Source organism: Prionailurus bengalensis, chromosome A2, assembly GCF_016509475.1.
Source record: "Prionailurus bengalensis isolate Pbe53 chromosome A2, Fcat_Pben_1.1_paternal_pri, whole genome shotgun sequence".
In the NCBI taxonomy this organism is placed as follows: Eukaryota; Metazoa; Chordata; class Mammalia; order Carnivora; family Felidae; genus Prionailurus; species Prionailurus bengalensis.
Genome location: NC_057348.1, coordinates 25,056,843 through 25,079,256, shown reverse-complemented (window position 1 = coordinate 25,079,256; position 22,414 = coordinate 25,056,843). Strand labels below are relative to the sequence as shown.

Genomic DNA, 22,414 nt, shown 5'->3' with positions numbered 1-22,414 from the left:
AGTAGTACTAAACGTTGTTAATGTTCAGCATACATCTGATTATAAGTAACTTCATAGGAAGGCTTGGGATTATGCTGACCTTCATCCCAAATAACCCATTCTTTTTCCTAATTGAACAAAGACATCAACTGTGACCTTAGATTAGGGGCTTATGGGTCAACAGATTATGGTCTTGGGTGGAATCTGTGTTTTGTTGGGTGCGTAATGCAGTTGTTCATTTGTCCAGGCATGCACTATTTTCCCAGTCCTCACCATTCCCTGTTACTACATTTCGGTTTCCTTGGAGTCTTGTGTGCACCACCCCAGCTGCAAGTGGTCTTCAGTTGTTATGAAGTGGGTAATAAAAGCAGATCACTTCCATGACTTCTTCCAGGCAGGATTAGATCTCTCATGTCTCTGATCCACACATTGTTCCAGAAAAATAGGCAGGAAGTGCCACAGCAGCAAGCTTTAAAGTCATTCCGCTGTTTGGGGAATGTTTTGTGAAGGTTAAAAATCCTACTATCATGTGAGTTCTCTTTATCCAGTTACATTTGTATTTATATTTTAAACTTCCTGTGTCTTCGAGTTCCTACGTTTTGACGTTGATCTCTTATCCTAACTTCTGCTTCTTTTTTTTTTTAAGTTTTTTATTTATTTTGAGAGAGTCAGGGGAGGGGCAGAGAAGGAGGGCGAGAATCCCAAGCAGGCTCTGCACTGTCAGCAAGGAGCCCGACACAGGGCTTGAATCCACGAACCGTGAGATCATGACCTGAGCTGAAATCAAGAGTCAGATGCTCAACCTACTGAGCCACCCAGGTGCCCTTAACTTCTGCTTCTCAATTACTTCCTTGATCAAGAAATTTTGAGGGTTTCATGACTGAGATAGCTTTAGTTCACAAGTCAATTTTAGCACTGAGGCCAAAATATCCCAAGGACACCTGAAAGACAAGCAATGTTCTGAGATGAATAATTTAGAAAATGTGCCTTAATATTTCAGGAGAGGCATTCATCTTATATTTTTGACTTTCATTTTATTATAAGCTGTGGTAGATGTTTTAACTTCTTTAGCCTTCAAAGAAATTTCTCTAAAGAAAGCCAGCCAGCTGGAGACAGAGAAGGTGTCATGAGAAGAGAGATTCTGCCTCAATATTTCTTAAACTTCCTGAGTCTGTGGGCTGCTTTGATGGCCAGGGGGGGGGGGTGGGGGACAATGAGGCTGCACACCAGAATTAGCAGGATGCCTGCTCTGTGTTTGATGAGAAGGCAACATAGGACGACATGGTTTCCTTAGGCATCATGTACAAATTGTCAGTTCATGCCAGAAGCAAAAGTGTTGGTGTTTGCCTCGTAATTAACTTTTTCTGAAATAAATGTCTGCCACTTTTATTAGGAAATTGGTTTGATCTGGGGGCAGCTTTTGCAGCCCTTTTCTGTACACACTCAGAGGAAATGTGACTACCCCCATTGCTATCTGAACCCTTCAGACATCACATGAGGACTTACAGCTTGAAGAGCAGCCCAAGATTAAACAACCAGCCCATTGTGACCAGGCCTCATGAGAACCGCCCTTATTGATCAGGCCCCACGAGCTGTTAAATGTTTTCCCTCTTTAAACTGCAGATGTGTGCATGCGAGTGGGAACTGTAAACCAAGTGGTACATCTGTTTGAGTTCTGGTCTTTTTAACAGAACAAAATAAACATCTGAGTGGACTTTGAATGAGAAAAAGTCAGAGCCCATTCGACCCATGAAAAATTGATTTATTTGCCGCCCCCCCCCCCCCCCCCAGCTTCCAACTCCCTCAAGGAAAAAAAGGTGAAAAAAGAAACCCTTTTAAACAAATGAGCCTCCGAAGTGGGACAGGCCTGACCAGTCCTTTTGACCTTAGATGAATCAATTACTTGTACTTTGAAGACCTAAAACAGAGTGGTGGTTTTCTCAGGGAGCCACTGTGGTCACTGAGGATCTGTCTCCTGGGCGGGTAGGCCTGATTTCATTCACCCCTCCATCGCACAGAAACAACCTCCCAAGTGACTTACCTTCATGCTAACATTTTTTCAGTAATAAAATAATTGATAAGTTCTCCAAGCAGCAAGTTCTTGTGTTAATTTGGTTCTAATTCCATTTTAATTGTATAGAGAGAGGCAGAGGGCATGGAAGCAAAAAACAGATTTGTTCTATTGCTTTTCACAATGTTAGGGAGTTAGAAAGAATTTCTAAAAGTGAAAGAGTTTCCCTTATAAGTTCTTGATAGTCTATTTAAAGACATGTTGTGTAGTTCAGAGCTTTAGGGGGAAGGGTGGGGGAAGAACATGCTTCAGGCCGGTTTTGTCTTTAGCTGGGCAAGTGGTTTTGTTTCTCTAAACCACAATTTCTGCAGTAAAAATATCCCAGGGATAAATAATAACAATAGCTAGCACCTACTGATTCTGGTTTTTTTTTTTAATGTTTATTTATTTTTGAGAGAGAGAGAGAGATAGAATGTGAGCTGGGGAGGGGCAGAGAGGAAGGGAGACACAGAGTCTGAAGCAGTCTCCAGGCTCATTTGGGGGAGAGAGAGAGACAGAGTGTGAGCTGGGAAGGGGCAGAGAGAAAGGGAGACACAGAATCCGAAGCAGGCTCCAGGCTCTGAGCTGTCAGCACAGAGCCCAAGGCAGAGCTCAAACCCACGAACCACGAGATCATGACCTGAGCCAAAGTCGGATGCTTAACCGACTGAGCCACCCAGGCGCCCCAAGTACTTACTGATTCTTAACCAGAAACCAGGCTCACATACTTGTTATCTGCCTTAGCTCATTAAAAAATAGTATATGCCTTTTGTAAGTGGGGCAACTGAGGCTCAGAAGAGTCACCTGATACTGTCCAAGTTAGGCTTTGAAACATAATTATACCTGGTTCCAGAGTCTGCCCTCTTAACCACTGTGTTATCACCTCTCATGTTTTATATAAGTGAATGTGCATGTATTTGGGAACCAAGATGTGAACATTCTTCATTCTCTAACAAGTTACAGATCACTTGTGGCCTTTTCTAGCCAGTGGGTTGAACCAGATAGCCTTTCAGGTCTTGCCCAGGAAATGAGCACCCTGTCAGGTGTGAACACAGGACCAGAGCTGGATTGGGTTGCCATGGCAGCAGGAATGGCAGGATCAGAGAGGAATGGCCCACTGGACGGTGAGCAGCAGTGTGGTTGGAGTTCCTCACTAGTATACATCCGACAGTTACTGCTGATTTGTTTCTCTGTAATGAAAACATTCAGCATTTCCAGGTCTTTTCAAAAGGCGAGGAAGTGGAAATGAAATTAAGAGGGCCCGAAGCTCTTTTTAATTAACTCTGAAAATCTAAATTACAAGCCACAATACCACATCTGGGGTGTGTGTGTATGTGTGTGTGTAAGTAGCAATTATCATTTACTTTCAGATATAAGGTTGAGGAAAGAATTTCTGCAGCTCTTTTTTTAACACAAAGGTTTGTGTTTTTTTGTTTTTTGTTTTTTCTGTTTATGACACATAAGGAAGGTAGACATTTCCAAAGAATGTTAAACTCAACAGTGGACTTAAACATTACTTCCTTGGTATCTTTGTTTGGTTTCAGTTGCTGAGAAAATAATTTCAATAAGAGGTACCAAAACAACACCACAATATTTATACTTTGACCCATTGTTCAGATGTTGCCACAATTTATTTTTAAGCCATTTTCCCAGACCATCAAATATTACCTAATCTGGTAACTATTAAGCATTCATTTATTTGTTCATTTGGAACATAAAGTTTGAATGTCTGCTGAATGGTAGGTCCAATGCAAAGTGTTGAGGATGCAGAAATTAAAGCCCCTCTTGCACTGAATCCCTCCATAGGGCAGGTGTCCTGGTAAATGTGGCTTCTTAATCCAAGGGAGAGAAGCAAACACAGTGGGGGCCATTGGCTGCATTTTATTGTTTCTGCTACCTTTCTGGGAGCTGACAGCCTATGCATTAAGATGGTGAGTCTTGGGTGCCACTAATAGGGAGGAGTGGAAAAGGGAGATGAACAGCCCTTTCACTGGGTCTCTGACTCTGTGTTTGCATAATGTGACTGATGGGACATATAAGGGAAATTAGAATTTTGCTGGAAGGAAGATAGAGGAGTAGAAGTGTTCCGAAGTCTTTAAGCTTAAATTGTTCTTTGCATGGTATTGTGATGTTAACCATTAGGTACAGCCAAGAATCTAATTTAAAAGATGTTTCTAAATGCTTCCCGCATCTACTCTTTTACTAATTGTACTTTTGCTTTAAGTTCCTGGAGTTCTTCATAATTAGTCCGCCTTGGAATCAGGTAACCTTAAACTAATATAGAGATGCTTGCATGGAGCCATGCAAAGGCCTCTAGAGTCTGACACTTTGCTTTCTTTTTATGCCACTAGGTCTTCTAGATAAGTTTCTTATGAATAATTTTAAAAGAAATCCTGTTTTGTTTTGTTTTTTAAAGATAGGAGGCTTTCCCCTCACCAGATACTTTTGGAAATTCAGGAAAATTTTGAGCTGTATGCGTATACAGTTATTCTGGTTCTTTTGCTCCTAGCTTAGATTGGCAGAAACGCAAACAAATTACGATGGGGTCTTAACAATCAAGAAAGTAAATACACAACTAAGAAAATAACTGTCCCTCAAGCAAGCTAAAGCCTAAAACTGTTCATTCCCTGCTATTTAAAAAGTTCTATTAATGGTGCCTGGTGGCTCAGTTGGTTAAGGGTGTAACTCTTGATTTTGGCTCAGGTCATGATCTCATGATTCATGAGTTCGAGCCCCAAGTCAGCTCCGTGCTGACAGCGCGAAGCCTGCTTGGGATTCTTTCTCTCCCTCTCTCTCTGCCCCTCCCCAGCTCATGTACTCACTCTCTCAAAATAAATAAACTTAAAAAAAAAAATTCTTGGTTGAAAATTCCACTAGTCTGTCTCCTCCAGCCATGCAGATAAGGGAATGTTGGCCAGGCCTGGAGACCAGTTTTGTTCAGTCCCCACATGTGATACTAGCTCATAGCTTCAGAGCACAATTAGTTCCACACTCCAAGCCTCCGTTGATGTTTTTTTCTTAGCTGCCTTGTCTCAGCTCCTACGACAGTTACTGCAGCAATCAAGTAGCCGCCAAGGCTCTGCTGGACCACAAAAAACAAGATCACCGAGTCCAGGATTTCCTGCAACGATGTTTAGAATCCCCCTTTAGCCGCAAACTGGATCTCTGGAATTTTCTTGATATTCCAAGAAGCCGTCTAGTGAAATACCCTCTGCTTCTTCGAGAAATCTTGAGACACACACCAAATGATAATCCAGATCAGCAGCACCTGGAAGAGGCTGTAAGTTCATCTGTTTCTTCCTCTCTTTCCCTTGTTGTTTTCTCCCATAATGTCTAGGAGATTGGGTGAGTGAAGGGTCTCTGGGGACATGGATGGGACCCAGGGGTCTTGGTTTCCAGGCTTGGAAGCTGCCAAGTCATGTTTTTATTTTGCAAGTCACTTCTTCTCTCTCTGCCTCACTCTCCTAACCTATAAAATGCAGTGTTTACATGAAATACACTCTAAGGTCCCTTTGATTTCTAAAAGTTCTTTCTTCTGTACAGGTGCCTCTCTGATCTGTAATTACGATTAATAATAAACTGTAATGTTTATTACAATGGTTGTGAGGGTTAAGATCTCTGGAGATTTTAAATTGAATGTCTTTGTGTAGTTAGCAAATGGGAGTTGCCTCTTCCCTTAGCCCCTGAACCTATTTGTGAAGTTGACACCTATTTCAGATCCAGCTCTCCTTGGCCTCTGATTGCAGGGAGGGACCTAATCAAACGTCCTGCTCACCAGCAAATGTTCATTAAATATGGGGAGAGATAGATTCTTAGTAGCAAGAGAAGACCAGGAAAAATGGGTCCATATCATGAGAATATTGTAAACGGTGAGTGTTCTGTCCAGAGAGCTTGGGTCTGATTGGGGTGCTCTGCGGGACAGGGAGGCAGTGGCAGGCCAGGAGGAGCCAGTGGCCTGAGAAAAGGTATGGAGAAATGACAGGACAGGTAATGTCTGGGGAATACTCTGGATCAGTCTGCCCAGAGAAGAGGATACTCTGAGGAAGCAGCAGGAGAGAAGGCTGAGGATGGGAGTTCAGATCTGGTTATGAGGATTTTAAATATCAATTTGAGATATGTTTCCTTTGTTGTGTTTTGTTTGTCTTTTTTCCTTTTTTTAAAATTTGTTTTAATGTTTATTTTTGAGAGAGAGAGAGAGAGAGACAGACAGACAGACAGAGCTTGAGTGGGGGAGGGACAGAGAGAGTGGGGGACACAGAATCCAAAGCAGGCTCCAGGCTCTGAGCCATCAGCACAGAGCCCAAGGCGGGGCTCAAACTCACAAACTGTGAGATCATGACCTGAGCTGAAGTTGGACATTTAACCAACTGAGCTATCCAGTTGCCTCTCTTTTGTTTTCTAAGTAGCTGGGATTCAGGGTTCACAGCCCAGCTCTATCACTGACAAGCTGTGGAAACGTGGACACATTACTCTCCTTGTCTGCAGGATGGGGGACAGAGAAGGAAGGGACTAGGAGCAGGAAGCAAGTTGAGAGGATGCTGCAGAGGTCCAGGTATGCAGTCATGGAAACACACACAGGCAGGAGCCACAGGGATGGAGCCTTCGAGACTAATTCAAAGGGCTCATTCCCTGACTGAATATTGAACAGAAAGAGGATTTGCACAGATGACTTGAAAATCAAAGTCCATGAAACCTGCTGAACAAACTGCCTATTTCCTCCAATAATAATAATAAGTAGTAATCACGACAATAATAATTATAGCAATACCTGCTGGCATATCTTGAATACGTAGTAAATTAGCTTTATATAATTGCTTTGTAGGTTATGTATCTCATTTAATCCTTATAATAACCTATGAGATAGCTATCCCTGTTAGGACCATATTCCAGATAAGCCTTGGAGGGCTTAAATAACTCGCCTAGAGCCAGAGCCAGCAAGTGATGAGGTTTGTGTCTGAACTCTGCTGGTGTGGACTGCAAATCCTGTGCCTCTTCCACTTCTTTATGCTCCTACACCACAGAGCTGAAAGCCTAGATGCTTCTTTGAGTCCCCCTTGCCTGTAGAATTGCAGAAAGGTATCTGGGGCCACCAGGCTTTGTGGAGAGGGCCTCACTGGTGCCGAGCTGGGCCAGGTGCCTCCTTGTAGGGATAGTGAAGAGTGTAGACTCTCTTGACTAATGGCAGACACACACAGACCAAGTCCCCAGTCCTGCATAGATGGGGGACACAGGCACTGGGTATGAGGCCCATCTCACTTCATCATGTCTGTTTTTATTACTGGGACGAGTACAGTAGCATTGCCTCCTCTCCATATTTCATCCCAGCAAGTGTGTGGTCTGCAGGAATGAAAACAACAGGGAGCTCGAGCTAGTCTAAATAATTACTCTTTTGAAGCACGTGAGTTTGCTCTGAGTTTACTGTTAAGATTTCTTCTTTTTAATATGCAGCATGAAAGAATAATGCTGTTTCCAAGATCACCCAGTGAGCTAAAGTTTGGGTTTAAAAACAGATAGGAATATAATTGTTTGCAATATGAAAGGATGGACCAGTTTCCCTAGGGCAAAAAAATGTGATGTCATTTTTACAAGTTGAATCTGCACCTAGTTATTCAGGCAGATTTGTGTGTGAAGCATGGAATAGCTGTATTTCAAAATGTCTGCAAAGCAAGTCTTCCTAATGCCCATTTATACATGGAAGCACAGCAATGTTTTTTGTGGGGTGTTTTCGTTGTTGTTGTTGATGATGTTTTTGTCTTTTCAAATTCCTCTGGGCATTACCCCAGATGGGCAGAAATATTTAGCCCTGTACTCTTGGGTACATTGTGAATGCTTGATAAACATAAAACCCATAGTACCAATGTAGCTTGAATTACAGATTCCCTGAATAAATTTTCCACCTCTGAAAAGGGGAAGATCAGAGAACTGTTAACAAATTGCTCCTACATCCAATCGTCCAGTCCTCTGATTAGGTCTAAAAAAAGGCCTTGCTTTTACTGCAATGCATAAACTACCACGTTTTTATTAGAATTTCTTCATAGTGTTTTGGAGGGTTGATAGACATTTTCCCCAAAAGAGAACATTTTTAAATAGAACTTAGGATATTCAGAAATTCCAGAGGTCTGGTTGTTTAACATTTTAAATTCTAAGGAACGTTTCAGCCCAAACCTGATCTGGCAGACCGTCCTTTCCCTCTGCCCACCCCTGTTCCCTAGCTCCTTAAAAAAAAAAAAAATCGCTGGAAGCAATGAGAACAGGTCCTGCTGTTCCTGCAGTGCTGGCTGCTATTCCTGGTTCATGTCACAAGCCTACGAATAGATGATGTTACCGCTCAAGGAACTAGACAGGGTTTTCAGATTTCACTTTGAGGATGACGATTACAGCCTGTGTGGGTTTAACCCTTGTTCTGTTACCAGATATCTATCATCATCTTGCTTTACCAGTCGTTTCCCTTTGGTTTGAACCCTGATGAGAGATGCAACAATAAATTTAACTTAAATGCAAAGCTACTGTGACTATTTGCAATGCAGTCTGCTATACTCAACTGTATTTCTTGCTGCAGTTCTACAAAATAAATTCCGCTCAACAACCAGTGCAAAGATTAGATGCTTATGGTGTACAGGTGGATATAACTAAAAGACAATATTTTAATAAATGAAAGCAGACCCGGAGGTGCTATTTTAATGTCCACAAAGAATGTGGAATTACACTGATATATTCTATTGTTTTGTCTCTATTTTTTCAAACATCAAAGAAAGACGTAGCATTTGACAGTAGTCATAGCTGCCCCAGGAACCTCTGCAGTGTTTGAGCTTATTGATCTTCATGTAATGTGCCAGCTGTTCAGTTTCTGAGTTAAATTAGGAAGTGAACATGTATTTATGCCTATAGTACATCATCTTTCTGGTTTCCTGGATACTTATACCAAACTCAGAAAATTGACTCAAGACCCAGTTAATTACAGGTATACCTAGTAATAGTGAACTCTAAGAAGAGCCACAGCAATTAATGCTACTGGTTTAAAAATAAGGGAAAGGGGTGCCTGGGTGGCGCAGTCGGTTAAGCGTCCGACTTCAGCCAGGTCACGATCTCTCGGTCCGTGAGTTTGAGCCCCGCGTCAGGCTCTGGGCTGATGGCTCGGAGCCTGGAGCCTGCTTCCGATTCTGTGTCTCCCTCTCTCTCTGCCCCTCCCCCGTTCATGCTCTGTCTCTCTCTGTCCCAATAATAAATAAACGTTGAAAAAAAAATTAAAAAATTAAATCCTTTAAAAAATAAATAAATAAAAATAAAAAAAATAAAAATAAGGGAAAAGTATGGATTCCACTACATATTAAAAATGTAATAATGTAAAAGATCAAAGTAGACTGGGTGCCTGGGTGGCTCAGTTGGTTGAGCATCGGTCTGAGCTCAGGTCTTGATCTTGGGGTCATGAGTTCAGGCCCCCATTGGGCTCCACATTGGGCTCCATGCTGGGCATGAAGCCTACTGAAAGAAGAAAAAAAGATTAAGGTAGGCGTAAAATGATTTGTCAGATACCTCCCATATATTTTTAAGCTTCTTGAGGGCAAGGACCCTGTCTCACTTCTTTGAATGCTGCCATCTAGTTCCACACTGAACCCATGATCAACAAGGATTAATTGAATTAATTTGAAGGATGAGTCATTGCTTTAGTATGTGTTGTGAAATTTCTTTTTTTTTTTAATTTTTTAAGTTTATTTATTTATTTTGATAGAGAGGCAGAGGAAGAGAGAAAGCAGGGGAGGGCCAGAGAGAAAATCCCAAGCAGGTTCTATGCCGTCAGCAAAGAGCCCAACGCAGGGCTCGAACTCACGAACCATGAGATCATGACCTGAGCTGATATCAAGAGTTGAACTCTTAACCAACTGAGCAGGCACCCCTGAAATTTCTTTTTTTTGTTTGTTTTTGAAAGTAACAATAATCAGTCATATTTGAAAACAAAACCAAGAGGAGAGAAAAAAAAAAAAAGAGAAAGTTTATGGACCAAAGTATTCTTTTTATTGTTTTATGTTAATAAAACTAGGATTAATTTCATAGGATTTATATTTAATGCCAGATTGACATTAAAGTCCAAAAGGATTGTTTTATGATACAAAAACCCTGTTTTTTTTTTAAATGATACGTTATTTTTTTTATTGTCAAAGTAGTGCTACCACCAAACTTTGGGAAATAGAGAAAAGAATAAATGAGCTTTGAAACTTGTAATAGCTACAGAAGTATACAGATTATGCATCTGTTCATAGGATACAGTCACCAGACTTCAGCGCAGAGCTGTAAGATCTTATGTCAGACTTGCGTGGAAGTGCCAAAGTTATAACCGGGTAGAAGTTTCTATCCAATTGGCTTTGGGCAGAAGGTATCATTTCATTAGCATGTGAAAAATAATTACCTAACACTTAGATTTTACTGCCAATTTAACAGATTATAAAATGTGGTAAGTTCTCATGGAGTAAAGGCCTCTTTTAAAACCTTGCTTTTCAGCTATTGGTTTGTTTTTCCATTAAGTAACCATTAAGTGACCAAGGAGAGTCCTTATTAACGTTTCTCATCTATTAAGCTCTTTCCTATTAATACCACCACAAGTCCTAGGTTGCAAAGGTGGCTAAATATTCACAAATCAATCAGCGTGATACACCATACTAATAAAGAAAAGGATAAGAACCATAGGATCATTTCAACAGATGCAGAAAAAGCATTTGACAAAGCACAACATCCATTCATGATAAAGACCCTCAACAAGGTAGGTTTAGAGGGAACATACCTTAAAATCATAAAGGCCATATATGAAAAACCCGCAACTAATATCCTCAATGAGGAAAAACTGAGAGCTTTTCCTCAATGGTCAGGATCAAGACAGGAATGTCCACTCTCACAATTGTTAGTTAATATAGTCCTAGAAGTCCTAGCCACAGCAGTCAGACAACAAAAAGAAAGAAAAGGTATCTGGGCACCTGGGTGGCTCAGTCGGTTAAGCCTCCAACTTCGGCTCAGGTCATGATCTTGCAGTTTATGAGTTCAAGGCCTTTTTTTGGCTCTGTGCTGACAGCTCAGAGCCTGGAGCCTGCTTCCAATTCTGTGTCTCCCTCTCTGTCCCTCCCGCCCCGTGCTCTGTCTCTCAAAAATAAATAAATGTTAAAAAACTTTTTCTTAAAGAAAAGACATCCAAGTCTGCAAGGAAGAATAAAAACTTTCACTATTTACAAATGACATGAGGCTCTATATAGAAAATTCAAAAAACTCCACCAAAACATTGCCAGAACTGATAAACAGATTCAGTAAAGTCTCAGGATACAAAATCAACATACAGAAGTTGGTTGATTTTCTATACACCAATAATGAAGCAGCAGAAAGAGAAATTAAGGAATCAGCCACATTTATAATTGCACCAAAAATATTAAGATACCTTGGAATAAACCTAACTAAAGAGGTGAAAGACATCTTCTCTGAAAACTGTAAAACACTGACTGATGAAAGAAATTAAAGATGACACCAAGAAATGGGAAGACATTCCATGCTCAAGGATTGGAAGAACAAATATTGTTTAAATATCTATGTTACCCCAAACAGTCTGTACATTTAACGCAATCCTCATCAAAATACCACCAGCATTTTTCATAGAGCTAGAACAAACAATCCTAAAATTTGTTTGGAACCACAAAAGACCCCACATGGCCAAAGCAACCTTGAAGAAGAAAAGTAAAGCTGGAGGCATCAGAATTCCAGACTTCAAGTTTATATTACAAAGCTATAGTGATCAAAACAGTGTCGACTGGCACAAAAGTAGACACATAGATTAATGGAACAGAATGAAAACCCAGAAATGAACCCACAACTATATGGTGAACTAATCTTTGACAAAACAGGAAAGAATATCCAATGGGAAAAAGACAGTTTGTTCAACACATGGTATTCAGAAAACTAGACAGCAAAAGAATGAAACTGGACCCTTTCTTACACCATACACACACAAAAAAACTCAATATGGATTAAGAACCTATATGTGAGACTTGAAATCATGAAAATCCTAGAGGAGAACACAGGCAGTAACCTCTTTGATATATATAGGCTATAGCAACTTCTTTCTATATATGTCTCCTGAGGCAAGGGAAACTAAAGCAAAAATAAGTATTGGGACTTAATCAAAATAAAAAGCTTCTGTACAGCGAAGGAAATAACCAACAAAACTAAAAGGCAACCTACAGAATGGGAGAAGATATTTACAAATGACATATCTGATAAAGGGTTAGTATCCAAAATATGTAAAGAACTTATAAAACTCAACACCCAAAAGATGAATAATCCAGTTAAAAATGGGCAGAAGATATGAATAGATATTTTTCCATATGGCCAACAGACATAAGAAAAGATGCTCAACATCACTGATCATCAGAGAAATACAAATCAAAACCACAATGAGTTATCACCTCACACCTTTCAGAATGGCTAAAATCAACAACACAAGAAACAACAGGTGTTGGTGAGGATGTGGAGAAAGAGGAACCCTCTTGCGCTGTTGGTGGAAGTGCAAATTGCCGCAGCCACTCTGGAAAACGTTGTGGAAGCTCCTCAAAAAGTTAAAAACAGAACTACCCTACAATCCAGCAATTGCACTACTAGGTATTTACCCAAAGAATGCAATAATGCAAATTCAAAGGAACCCATATACCCCAGTGTTTACAGCAGCATTATCTACAATAGATAAGATATGGAAACAGTGCAAGCATCCATCAACTGATGAATGGATAAAGAACATGTGGTGTGTGTGTGTGTGTGTGTGTGTGTGTGTGTGTGTGTGTGTACATACACACACACACACACACACACACACACTAGATTATTACTCAGCCACAAAAAAAGAATGAAATCTTGCCATTTGCAATGACCTGGATGGAGCTAGAGGGTATAATGCTAAGGGAAATAAGTCTGAGAAAGACAAATATCATGTGATTTTCTCATATGTAGAATCTAAGAAACCAAACAAACCAGCAAGGGGAAAGAGAGAGAAAGGTTCAAATGAAGAAACAGACTCTTAACTATAGAGAACAAACAGGAGAGGTGAGTGGGGGGTAGGTTGAATAGGTGATGGGGATTAAGGAGGGCACTTGGGATGAGCACCAAGTGTGGTATGCAAGTGTTGAATCACACTACATTGTACACTTGAAGCTAATATTACACAGTATCTTAACTCATTGGAATTTAAATAAAAACTTTTTTAAAATACTACCATGAGAAATATGGGACTGTTGGTCTTTTCACTATTAGAGGACAGAGGACCCTGCTGAGGAAGTCATCATTTTGCCTTTGATTGGTGTCATTGAGTTTTTACTCAACTAATTTTTTGTTCCTTTGGTTTTTAGCATTTTCTAACTTTTAGACATATTCATGTGATAGAACAACACATCAAAGTAAATGCCCACTGATTGTGTATGAGTGCTGTATTCTTGTTGCTTTGTTTTGTTTCATTCTGTATTAACAACAATACATCCACCATTGCTCTGAAATCTCTACCCCTAATTTATTTACATGTGCTATGGGCATGGGTATGAGTGTATGTATATAGACAAATGGTTCCCATCGTGATGCCTAGTGTCTTTTCTTTCTATTTCTAGTTCTCTGTCCTTTATAAATCATTTATGTTCATCACTAAAAAGATATCCAAACCATTTCTTCACACCCAATTTGCAAATACTGTTTGTACATTAGATTGAGTACCTGTAGAGAGACCTTGAAACTGAGTTCAAATCCCCAAAGATGTTCCCTTCTTGGGCTACTACATTTGCTTTGTTTTTTCTCCTTGGCTGAAGTTTTTATATGCCTATGTTTTCAACATTGTAAGCATGTTTTAGGAAATGTGCAACATAAAGCTCAGTAGTTATGAGTCCTGCACATTGAAAACTGTACTTTATATCTCTTCCTCTCAAATAGAAGTATGCATCAACATCAGTTTTATAAACAAATATCTGTACCTGTATATAAATATATATGTGTGAATATGTGTATCTGTGTGTACATGTATAGCACAATATATTAAAAGCATTTATTTATTTTTGCTGTTTCCCAAAACAGCAAGTTAGATAACAGAATCTCAGAATTAGATGCAAATCTATCTTGGTGACCTTGTAGGCTGAGCCCCTGGTACTTCTTGGTGTGGATGATTTGCTTACTTTCCTCCTACTGTCTTCTTTGTTTCCACAGATAAACATCATTCAGGGAATCGTGGCAGAAATCAACACCAAGACTGGGGAATCTGAGTGCCGCTATTATAAAGAGCGGCTTCTTTACTTGGAAGAAGGCCAGAAAGACTCTCTAATCGACAGCTCGAGAGTGCTGTGTTGTCATGGAGAACTGAAGAACAACCGAGGCGTGGTGAGTGGCTCCTCTTCTTCAGTGGTCTCCTCCTGGGCCTCCCCCAACACTTAAGCCATTTGATGCTAAGCCTCCTGTTACTGTGCCTTCCCCATCAAGCATCTTCAGACAAAAATTGCTTTCCAGTGTTTTTTATATCACAGGATCCCATATATGTATATATATATAGTTATATAGTTAAATAGTTATATAGTTATATATAGTTATATATATATAGTTATATATATAGTTATATACCTTGTATATATGTATTTCTATATTACACATATAATTTATAAATAATATGGGTTGTGTGTTTCTAACTTATATTTATATATATTACACAAAGTATAGATTATATACATATTTTAAAATTTCACAACCAGTACATTTTCAGGAAGAATTTTGGAAACCAACATAGGGTTGCCAACTTTGTATTTTGTTTGATCATGACCTTCAACAACAAATACAGAACAGTTAACATCTCCTCCCACTTTGATATCAGAAAACCAGGGTGATTTGAACAGGTTGTTAAAAGCAGGAAACAGAAAAACAGCTCTTAAATTAAAACTCTTAGCTTTATGAGAAATTCTTTGCGTTTTTATGGATTGGTACCCATCCACAGACTGCTATTTTAAGACCAGTTTTTGTTTTTTTAAAACAATAACCTACCCTCTATTGGCTGCATATCGAACTCTGCCCAATTTCCTGACTTTTATTCCTGAGTAGATATTGAATTTGTTCCTCCTCTCCTACATAGCAACTTGGACAGATCTCCCTGGAGCACTTAACTGCCATGGGTTGTAATTATCCATCTGTCTGTCACTATCTTCCATTATGCTATAATCTTTTAGGGTGGAGACTGTGTCTTGTTAATCCCCAGCACCAATTATGGGGACCTGACACGTACTAAGCACTCAGCAATGTTAGGTGAATGAGTGAGTGACTGAATGAATGAATGTTTGTATAAAAAAGAATGGATTTGAATTTTATGGGAGTTCGAAATTCATTTAACTCATCAGGCTACTTTTACGTGTAAGCAATAGAAATTAATGCTAATATGTATATAATTTTTATGTATTATACATAAAAATGTATATATAATGTGTAGATTTTATTATAGATAATATATACTTAAATTCAATGTTGAGAAAGCCATTGAGAAAGAGAATCTCCACTTGTATTGTATTTCGTCTTCAGTATCTAGTCAACCCTTAGAAGGGAAGCCAAAACTAGATTGAATAGTTCTTAATAAAGCTTTGATGATTCAAAGGACAACCTTTGACCTGGAGTATGGAGTAGCATTTGTAAGCAGGCTTGGAAATGTTATTTGAAATCACTGAGTGTATGTCATAAGCACCCATTATCAGAGCTAGTAGGGATCCATCCAACCGCTGGTGCAACAGAGGTAATAAGACAGGTCACAGGCCACTGCTTGAAGAAGTGTTTCTGTTTGACTAGAGTTACTGATTGCTAGAAAGCTACATTCTGCTTCTTGCTGATTTTCAGAAAGCACCAGTGGACTTCTAATGTCTGATACTCTGACTTCTTGAACATTCTTTGTCAAAAGCCCTGTGGGAAATAGTTGGGAAGATTTATCACTCCTGAGATGAGAGCGTATTCTCTTTCTGTCCATCAATCAAGGACTGAGACTCTCTGGTTGGATGTGCCTAGGGCATTAAAGATGAACTCTAGTTCATATTTCAAGCAATAGATTTTTTAAAACAAAGATAGTAGTTGGGGTGGGAAGTTTGTTTTAGTTGTTTTTCCCAACAGAATTATGGAAGTCATTAGGAACTAAGTCCTGTATCAAGAGAAAAGCTCAATCGTTTGAGAACTAAAAGGAGCTGAGACTAAGGAGGGGAATTTTCAGTGAACACTCATAAATAAGGGATGTTTTTCAAAGATTTTCCAGACAATCTGCGTTCAAATCGCCTACCTTGGCTGAAGGATTGATTGAAGTAGAAACATTGTAAAAATCTCTGATCATGTTTACAATGACAACCCCTTCTCTCCCCATCCCCAAAAGAAAAGTCTCAACATTCTTTCTACATTACCCCCTCAAAAAAAAATAAGTCCTTAACTTGGTTATTTTTTGTTTTACTATGTTTAAATGAACATTTGATCCTTTTGATAAACAAAATCCCACTCCTCAATCTCTTCCCATCCAGTACAAAATTATCATTTGTATTTCCACCAGCCAACATGTGGTTGAGCTTTAATTTCTGCAAGGGTGTGTGTGTGTGTGTGTGTGTGTGTGTGTGTGTGAGCGTAGGCATGGGGGGATGCATCTTTTCTCCCAAATATAAAATTGTCTGATAATGCTGAATGTGCTTCCCCTGCCCCAAATCAAGATTCTAATGTGAGTTTCCACCTGGGTTCGTGCTCCCAAATATCTCCACTGGAAAACCAGAACCCAGCTGCCGAAGTTGTAGATCTTTTCACTTCAATTCATCAGCATTTCCAAAGTGTGAGATGAGCCTCGCACTTGGAATGGAATAGAGCCAATTTACCCCAGCTCCACCCAGCAAAACTGCTTTCATGATGTGGTTGGAGACAAGCCTTTATTTTTGAGATTTTCTTTGTGCCCACAACACACACATCAGCCATCAGCCTTTAAAGTACAACCTCTTCAGAGAACTGAGGTTAACATAACCGAGATTAACATAACCGAGGACCAATGCTTTGATTATCTTTCTCTGTGGCTACGGTGGCATGCTCTGGTTCCCTCAGGGATGGGCATTGTTCTGAGTTGGAGTGCCTGGATGGAGCTGATACTCAGCTCTGTGGTTTAAGAAACAAGTGTTTTTATGGGTTTGGGAAGCAAAGATTAATATTAGGCTTTGATATGCTAGGCGCATCCTTTATAGACTATTGTTCAATATGATCTCTTAGAATTATATTAGGTGCTACAAACCAAAGCTGGGGTGGGGGAACTAACTTCTTTTTCTTTCATTGCCCCCTTTATTCTACTCCCCCTTCTTATTTTTTTCTTATGGAAGCCAGAGGCTGTGTGTGTCTGCACAGGTTGTGAACTGCAATGTGAATGTTGTCCCTGAAGCACGCATTCCTGGTTGCAGATGTCTGTAGGCCCTAGGGAGTCACTCCCCCGTGAAAGACACTAGGTGCATCTGGGAATACCTCCAAGTTGCCCAGCTTCTGTTCTGGAGGTAGATTTGAGCCTAGAAATTCATAATACAATGTGAACGTGGTACCTGAGGACCTCTTCTCCACAGAAGTCCACTAATATTTCTAGACCGTTGCTTAGAGAAATCCTGTGGATTCTTTCCTCCTAGAAACTTCATGTTTTCCTGTTCCAAGAAGTGCTTGTGATCACTCGAGCCGTCACCCACAATGAGCGGCTCTGCTACCAGTTGTACCGGCAGCCGATCCCTGTAAAAGACCTCCTACTGGAAGACCTGCAGGATGGAGAAGTGAGGCTGGGTGGCTCCCTGCGTGGCGCATTTAGCAACAATGAGAGAAGTACGGATGGCAGCCGGTTTTGATCTGTTGAATGGATTTGGTTGTGGTGGTTCAGAAGGAGTGGATGGCTGGGGGAAAGAGAGGAGCCATCACCTTGGAGTCAAACTACATTCCAATGCTATCTCATCACTCACTGGCTGTGTAACCTTGTGCAACCTCTGTGAGCCTCAGTTTCTCATCTGCAAAATGGGCATGTATGCATACTTTATCAGGTTGTTATAAGGATTAAGATACTGCAAGTGAACCTGTCTGCACATAACAGGGGCTCTTTAAATTCCCCTTCTCTGTCTCCTTCCATTGGATAAAAGCATGCTTACTACCAGATAGCCCCTATGTAGATACCAGCTGCTTACTGCTGGCTCTTGTTGAGCCAGCAGACTCATCCCTAAAGAGGCTTAAGGATGGTCACCTGGTTGAGGATTCATCTGTAATTATGCAAATGGACCTCTCTAACTTGAGACTTAATGAACAAGGAAATTAACCAAGAGAAGCTAAGATGGCAGTGTTTACTGAGTGTCTTATATGTGTCGTTCGAGACACTGGTATACACTGGTCAGCTAAACAGTCAAATCCCTTGCCCCTGTGGAGCCTACATTGTAAGAGAGGAGATAAATGATGAATAAATATTCAGGTGCTGTTCAGAGAACTAAACCCCAGCATGGGATAAATAGGGATAACAGTTGCCGGTTTGCTTCAGAGGAAATGATCAGAGAAGTCTTCCTTGAGAAAGTGACATTTGAGTGTTTTGGGTTAACATTGGCATCATATTTTCAAAATAATTATTTGTACTGCCTCTTACCTACTCATCAGTCCACCCACCCTGGTGGTAGTGGTGATGGCGGTGATGTAGTAGTAGCTTCTATTTCTTGAATACTGACTATGTGCCAGGCATTGTATGAGCACTTACATGTATTATCGCATTTAGGCCTCATGATAACCTTATAAGGTAGGTTCTCTTTGTTTCTCCCATTTTGCAAATAAGGACACTGAGACACAGAGGACTTAAGGCACTTGCCCAAGAGCAAAGGGTGGGGCCTGAATTTATCTAAAGTGGTGGTTCCCAGTCTGTTGGCTACAGGGATAGTGCAAGGGGACTGAACACACACGCTTCTGTGAACCAAGCATTGCCCATGGCATGCGGGGCCCGTTATGTGCCAGTTAAGCTAAATAAAATGTCTTCCGTGTTGCACACTACCATTTTTCAAATGCACGTAGCTCCTATGGAGGTAGTTGTAATTTTATTTTAAAATGAAATGAAATTTATAATAAGTCTTTACATATCTTCTCAATCATTTGGGTACTCCATGTACATGTACTATAATGTGGGGGATTGGGGGCATGTTTTGATATTGCAAAGAGCTTCTTCAACTTGAAAAGTCTCTAGCTTGGGGCGGTTGTGGAAATTCCAGATTACCAGGCTCATCTTACACCTACTGAATCCAAACCGGTAAGGGGAGGGTCTCGGCATATATGTTTTTAATAAGCTCACAGGGGATTTTAACACACATCCAGGTTTAAGCTGATGTCCGTTTGCTAGCCTCAAGGGCGACTGAAAGCTACACTGGTGTCAACTCCAGGTCAACTCCAGTTGATTGATGGTGGCTGCAGGGTATTGCTGAGCCATGTCGCGGACCAGTGGGACACATTTTGTAATCAATTAATGATGTCTGCTCTGGTTCAGGGGGTTAATGTCACTATATATGTTATCTTTGCCCTGGGAGCTGCCTGTCCATTGATCTTTCTTATGCATGTTTTTCATTTCTAGTTAAAAACTTCTTCAGAGTGAGTTTCAAAAACGGATCCCAAAGTCAGACCCACTCGCTACAAGCCAACGACACCTTCAACAAACAGCAGTGGCTCAACTGTATTCGTCAAGCCAAAGAAACAGTGCTGTGTGCTGCCGGGCAGGCTGGGGTGCTGGACTCCGAGGGACCGTTCCTCAATCCCACCACCGGGAGCAGGGAGCCACAGGGAGAAACAAAACTTGAGCAGATGGACCAATCAGACAGTGAGTCAGACTGTAGTATGGACACGAGTGAGGTCAGCCTAGACTGTGAGCGCATGGAACAGACAGACTCTTCCTGTGGGAACAGCAGGCACATTGAAAGCAACGTCTGACAGAAGTGTGTGTACTTCCTGGAAGTAGCCCTTTGTCTTACCTGTACAGTATTTGCATTCCACACATGGAACGGTTTGGAGAAGCACTTTTTAATATTTTTGTGACCGTGTTGACCCAGTTTCTTGTATCTGTACCTTTGTCCTTAGTACTGTAACTGCCAATCTGTCTGTGTAAGCTGGGATCTGTGGCAACCGTTACCCTGTATTGTATTCCACAAGTGTCTGGATAGATGGAGGGGTACTTGAACAAGTTACTTTCAATTGTCCTGCTGGATTTTAAAACTAGAAAAGAATCTCTAAACTACTGTTCCATGTAGATTGCTTAAAAGAGTCTTTCCATGTTTCTATAGTGCTTTTCTAGCCCTTTGACATGGTAGCTGAAGGCATGGAGTATACAGGGCCTTGCAAAAAGGGCATGAGGAAGTCACTTGTGTATCATGATGGTATTCGAAGGAAAATGGGAAAAGATCAATCCTTGCAGTGAACTTGGTTCAATGTTATCCAACCAGAAAGCATGAAAACATCCCTGGGGATCCTGGATCCTTAATTTTGCAAAGCAAGAAGCACTGTGTGGACCTTGCAATGTCATCCAGTGCATATTTGATGCAATAATCTATTAGGACGTGGAATAGTGTCTGACCTTAAAAGGACCAGCACAAAAGCAGCCGTCAGTTCTGAATCTTGAACTGAAATGCAGTTGCACCGGGAGGAGGGAGTGTGTCTCTGTCAAAGTTGTTGGCTTGCCGTAGAGAGCCATTTCTAGCCTAAAACACCAGAATAGAACTCGAAAGGTTTGGGAATATCTGACAGAATAATGAGAAGGCCCATCTTCGTTTTGTTTCATCTGCCAAGCCCTACTCATATTTTGGAGCATTGAGCAAGAGACTGCAGGAGAGTCCATGCCTCTGTTCACAGAAACATATGAGAAGAAGAATTTGGAAGAAGTGCTTCATCATGACCTCTTACAGGAAACGTTAAGAGAAAAGCCAGGTCTAGTGCCCTTCTGAGAAAGGCCAGAGCCTTGGGTTTTCCTGTTCTGCTTTTGGGTCATCACTTTGCCACCTTGGCCCTGTGCTGCGATCAGAGCCATAATTACATTCTCCAAAGGCCAATTTTAATTAACTCTGATTAATTAGAATCAATTAGCGAAATTAGTAACCTCTTTGTCCAGCTTTGGCTTACAGTGCAGGGTAGATTGCAGATCTTAAAAAAAGCTAACTGAATACACAGAAAAGCTCCCTGTGAGTGTAAATATTAAGGATGACCTGTGCAAAATTATTCCCACACCAGCACTAGTAGTAATGATTCTAAATTATTGCCAAAAAGTTTGTTTTAATCTTCTGTGTCTTTCGAGTTTACAGAAAGCAGTAAACGCTGTGTTGTCATTTTATGATGTACATCTAATATGTGCATTCAAAGAAGCTGTGTGACAAGATGTACCATTATAAAAACAAGGTAATATTACTTATTTTTCAAAAATGAAAAAAAATATTGTGGTCAATTATACCCTGTAAAACAGATTTCTGTATTTATAGATTTTAAACATGGTGAATTTTTTTTTCTATTACAAGTTTATTTAAAATTGCTTTTGTTCTCAAATTGTTATTGATTTAGCAAGTGAATGAACTGCTGCAGATAGAAGCAGACAGAAGCTGAGAACCTGTTGCTTGATGATGGGGGAAAGAGTGAATCATTCTCTGCAGGAGCCCTCGGCCACTTTGGCCAGTGGGTTGAGGCAAGAGGTCTGTTAAGTGCTGGCCTATGGGAAGAAAGTGAATGTTTTGATGAAATGAATGTTTTTGTATAAAGGCCTTAAACTTTTCTGGAAGCATTTCAAATAAATTACATTAAAATGTCATTCTCTCTGTGTATAGTGTGTGTCCTACAAATGTCAAATTTCAGCTATCTTCCTGGGAGGTTCTTTCTGAAATGTTTGCTTGTTCTGCCCAAATACTAACTTTAAAATAGGGTGCAGGATAAAATAAATGCTCTGATTTGATCTATCAAAACTTTTGTAGAAGTCCTATTTCTAAGATCTGTTTTTTTCAAGCATTCCCTACTCATTCGCTTAATTCATTTATTCATGTTTAACAACTGTGTCTTCAATCTGTACTGCATGTAAAGTCAAGGGATAAGTCATAATTGTTACAGGAAAAAAAGTGTTGAGGGGCGCCTGGGTGGCTCAGTCAGTTAAGCATCAGCTCTTTATTTCAGCTCAGGTCATGATTTCATGGTTCATGGGATGGAGCCCCACATTGGGCTCTGCACTGACCATTCAGAGCCTGCTTGGGATTCTCTCCCTCCTTCTCTCTCTGCCCCTCCCTACCTCCAAAATAAATAAATAAACTTAAAAAAAAAGTGTTGGGACGCCTGGGTGGCTCAGTCGGTTAAGCGTCCGACTTCAGCTCAGGTTGTGATCTTGCG

The 22,414-nt window shown here is 40.4% G+C and overlaps 1 protein-coding gene across 4 annotated transcripts in view; it reads left to right on the top strand.

Annotated features, from left to right (window-relative positions):
- Positions 1–21,848, top strand: part of ARHGEF3 (Rho guanine nucleotide exchange factor 3) — a 305,003-nt gene extending 283,155 nt beyond the window's left edge. For all 4 annotated transcript variants that reach the window (XM_043587701.1, XM_043587700.1, XM_043587704.1 and 1 more), the window contains 4 exons: positions 5,052–5,309; positions 14,240–14,410; positions 17,686–17,872; positions 19,638–21,848. In XM_043587701.1, coding sequence (XP_043443636.1) covers positions 5,052–5,309; positions 14,240–14,410; positions 17,686–17,872; positions 19,638–19,990 — 969 coding nt within the window. In that variant the 3' untranslated portion in view covers positions 19,991–21,848. The remainder of the gene's footprint in view (positions 1–5,051; positions 5,310–14,239; positions 14,411–17,685; positions 17,873–19,637) is intronic.
- Positions 21,849–22,414: the final 566 nt, after the last annotated feature.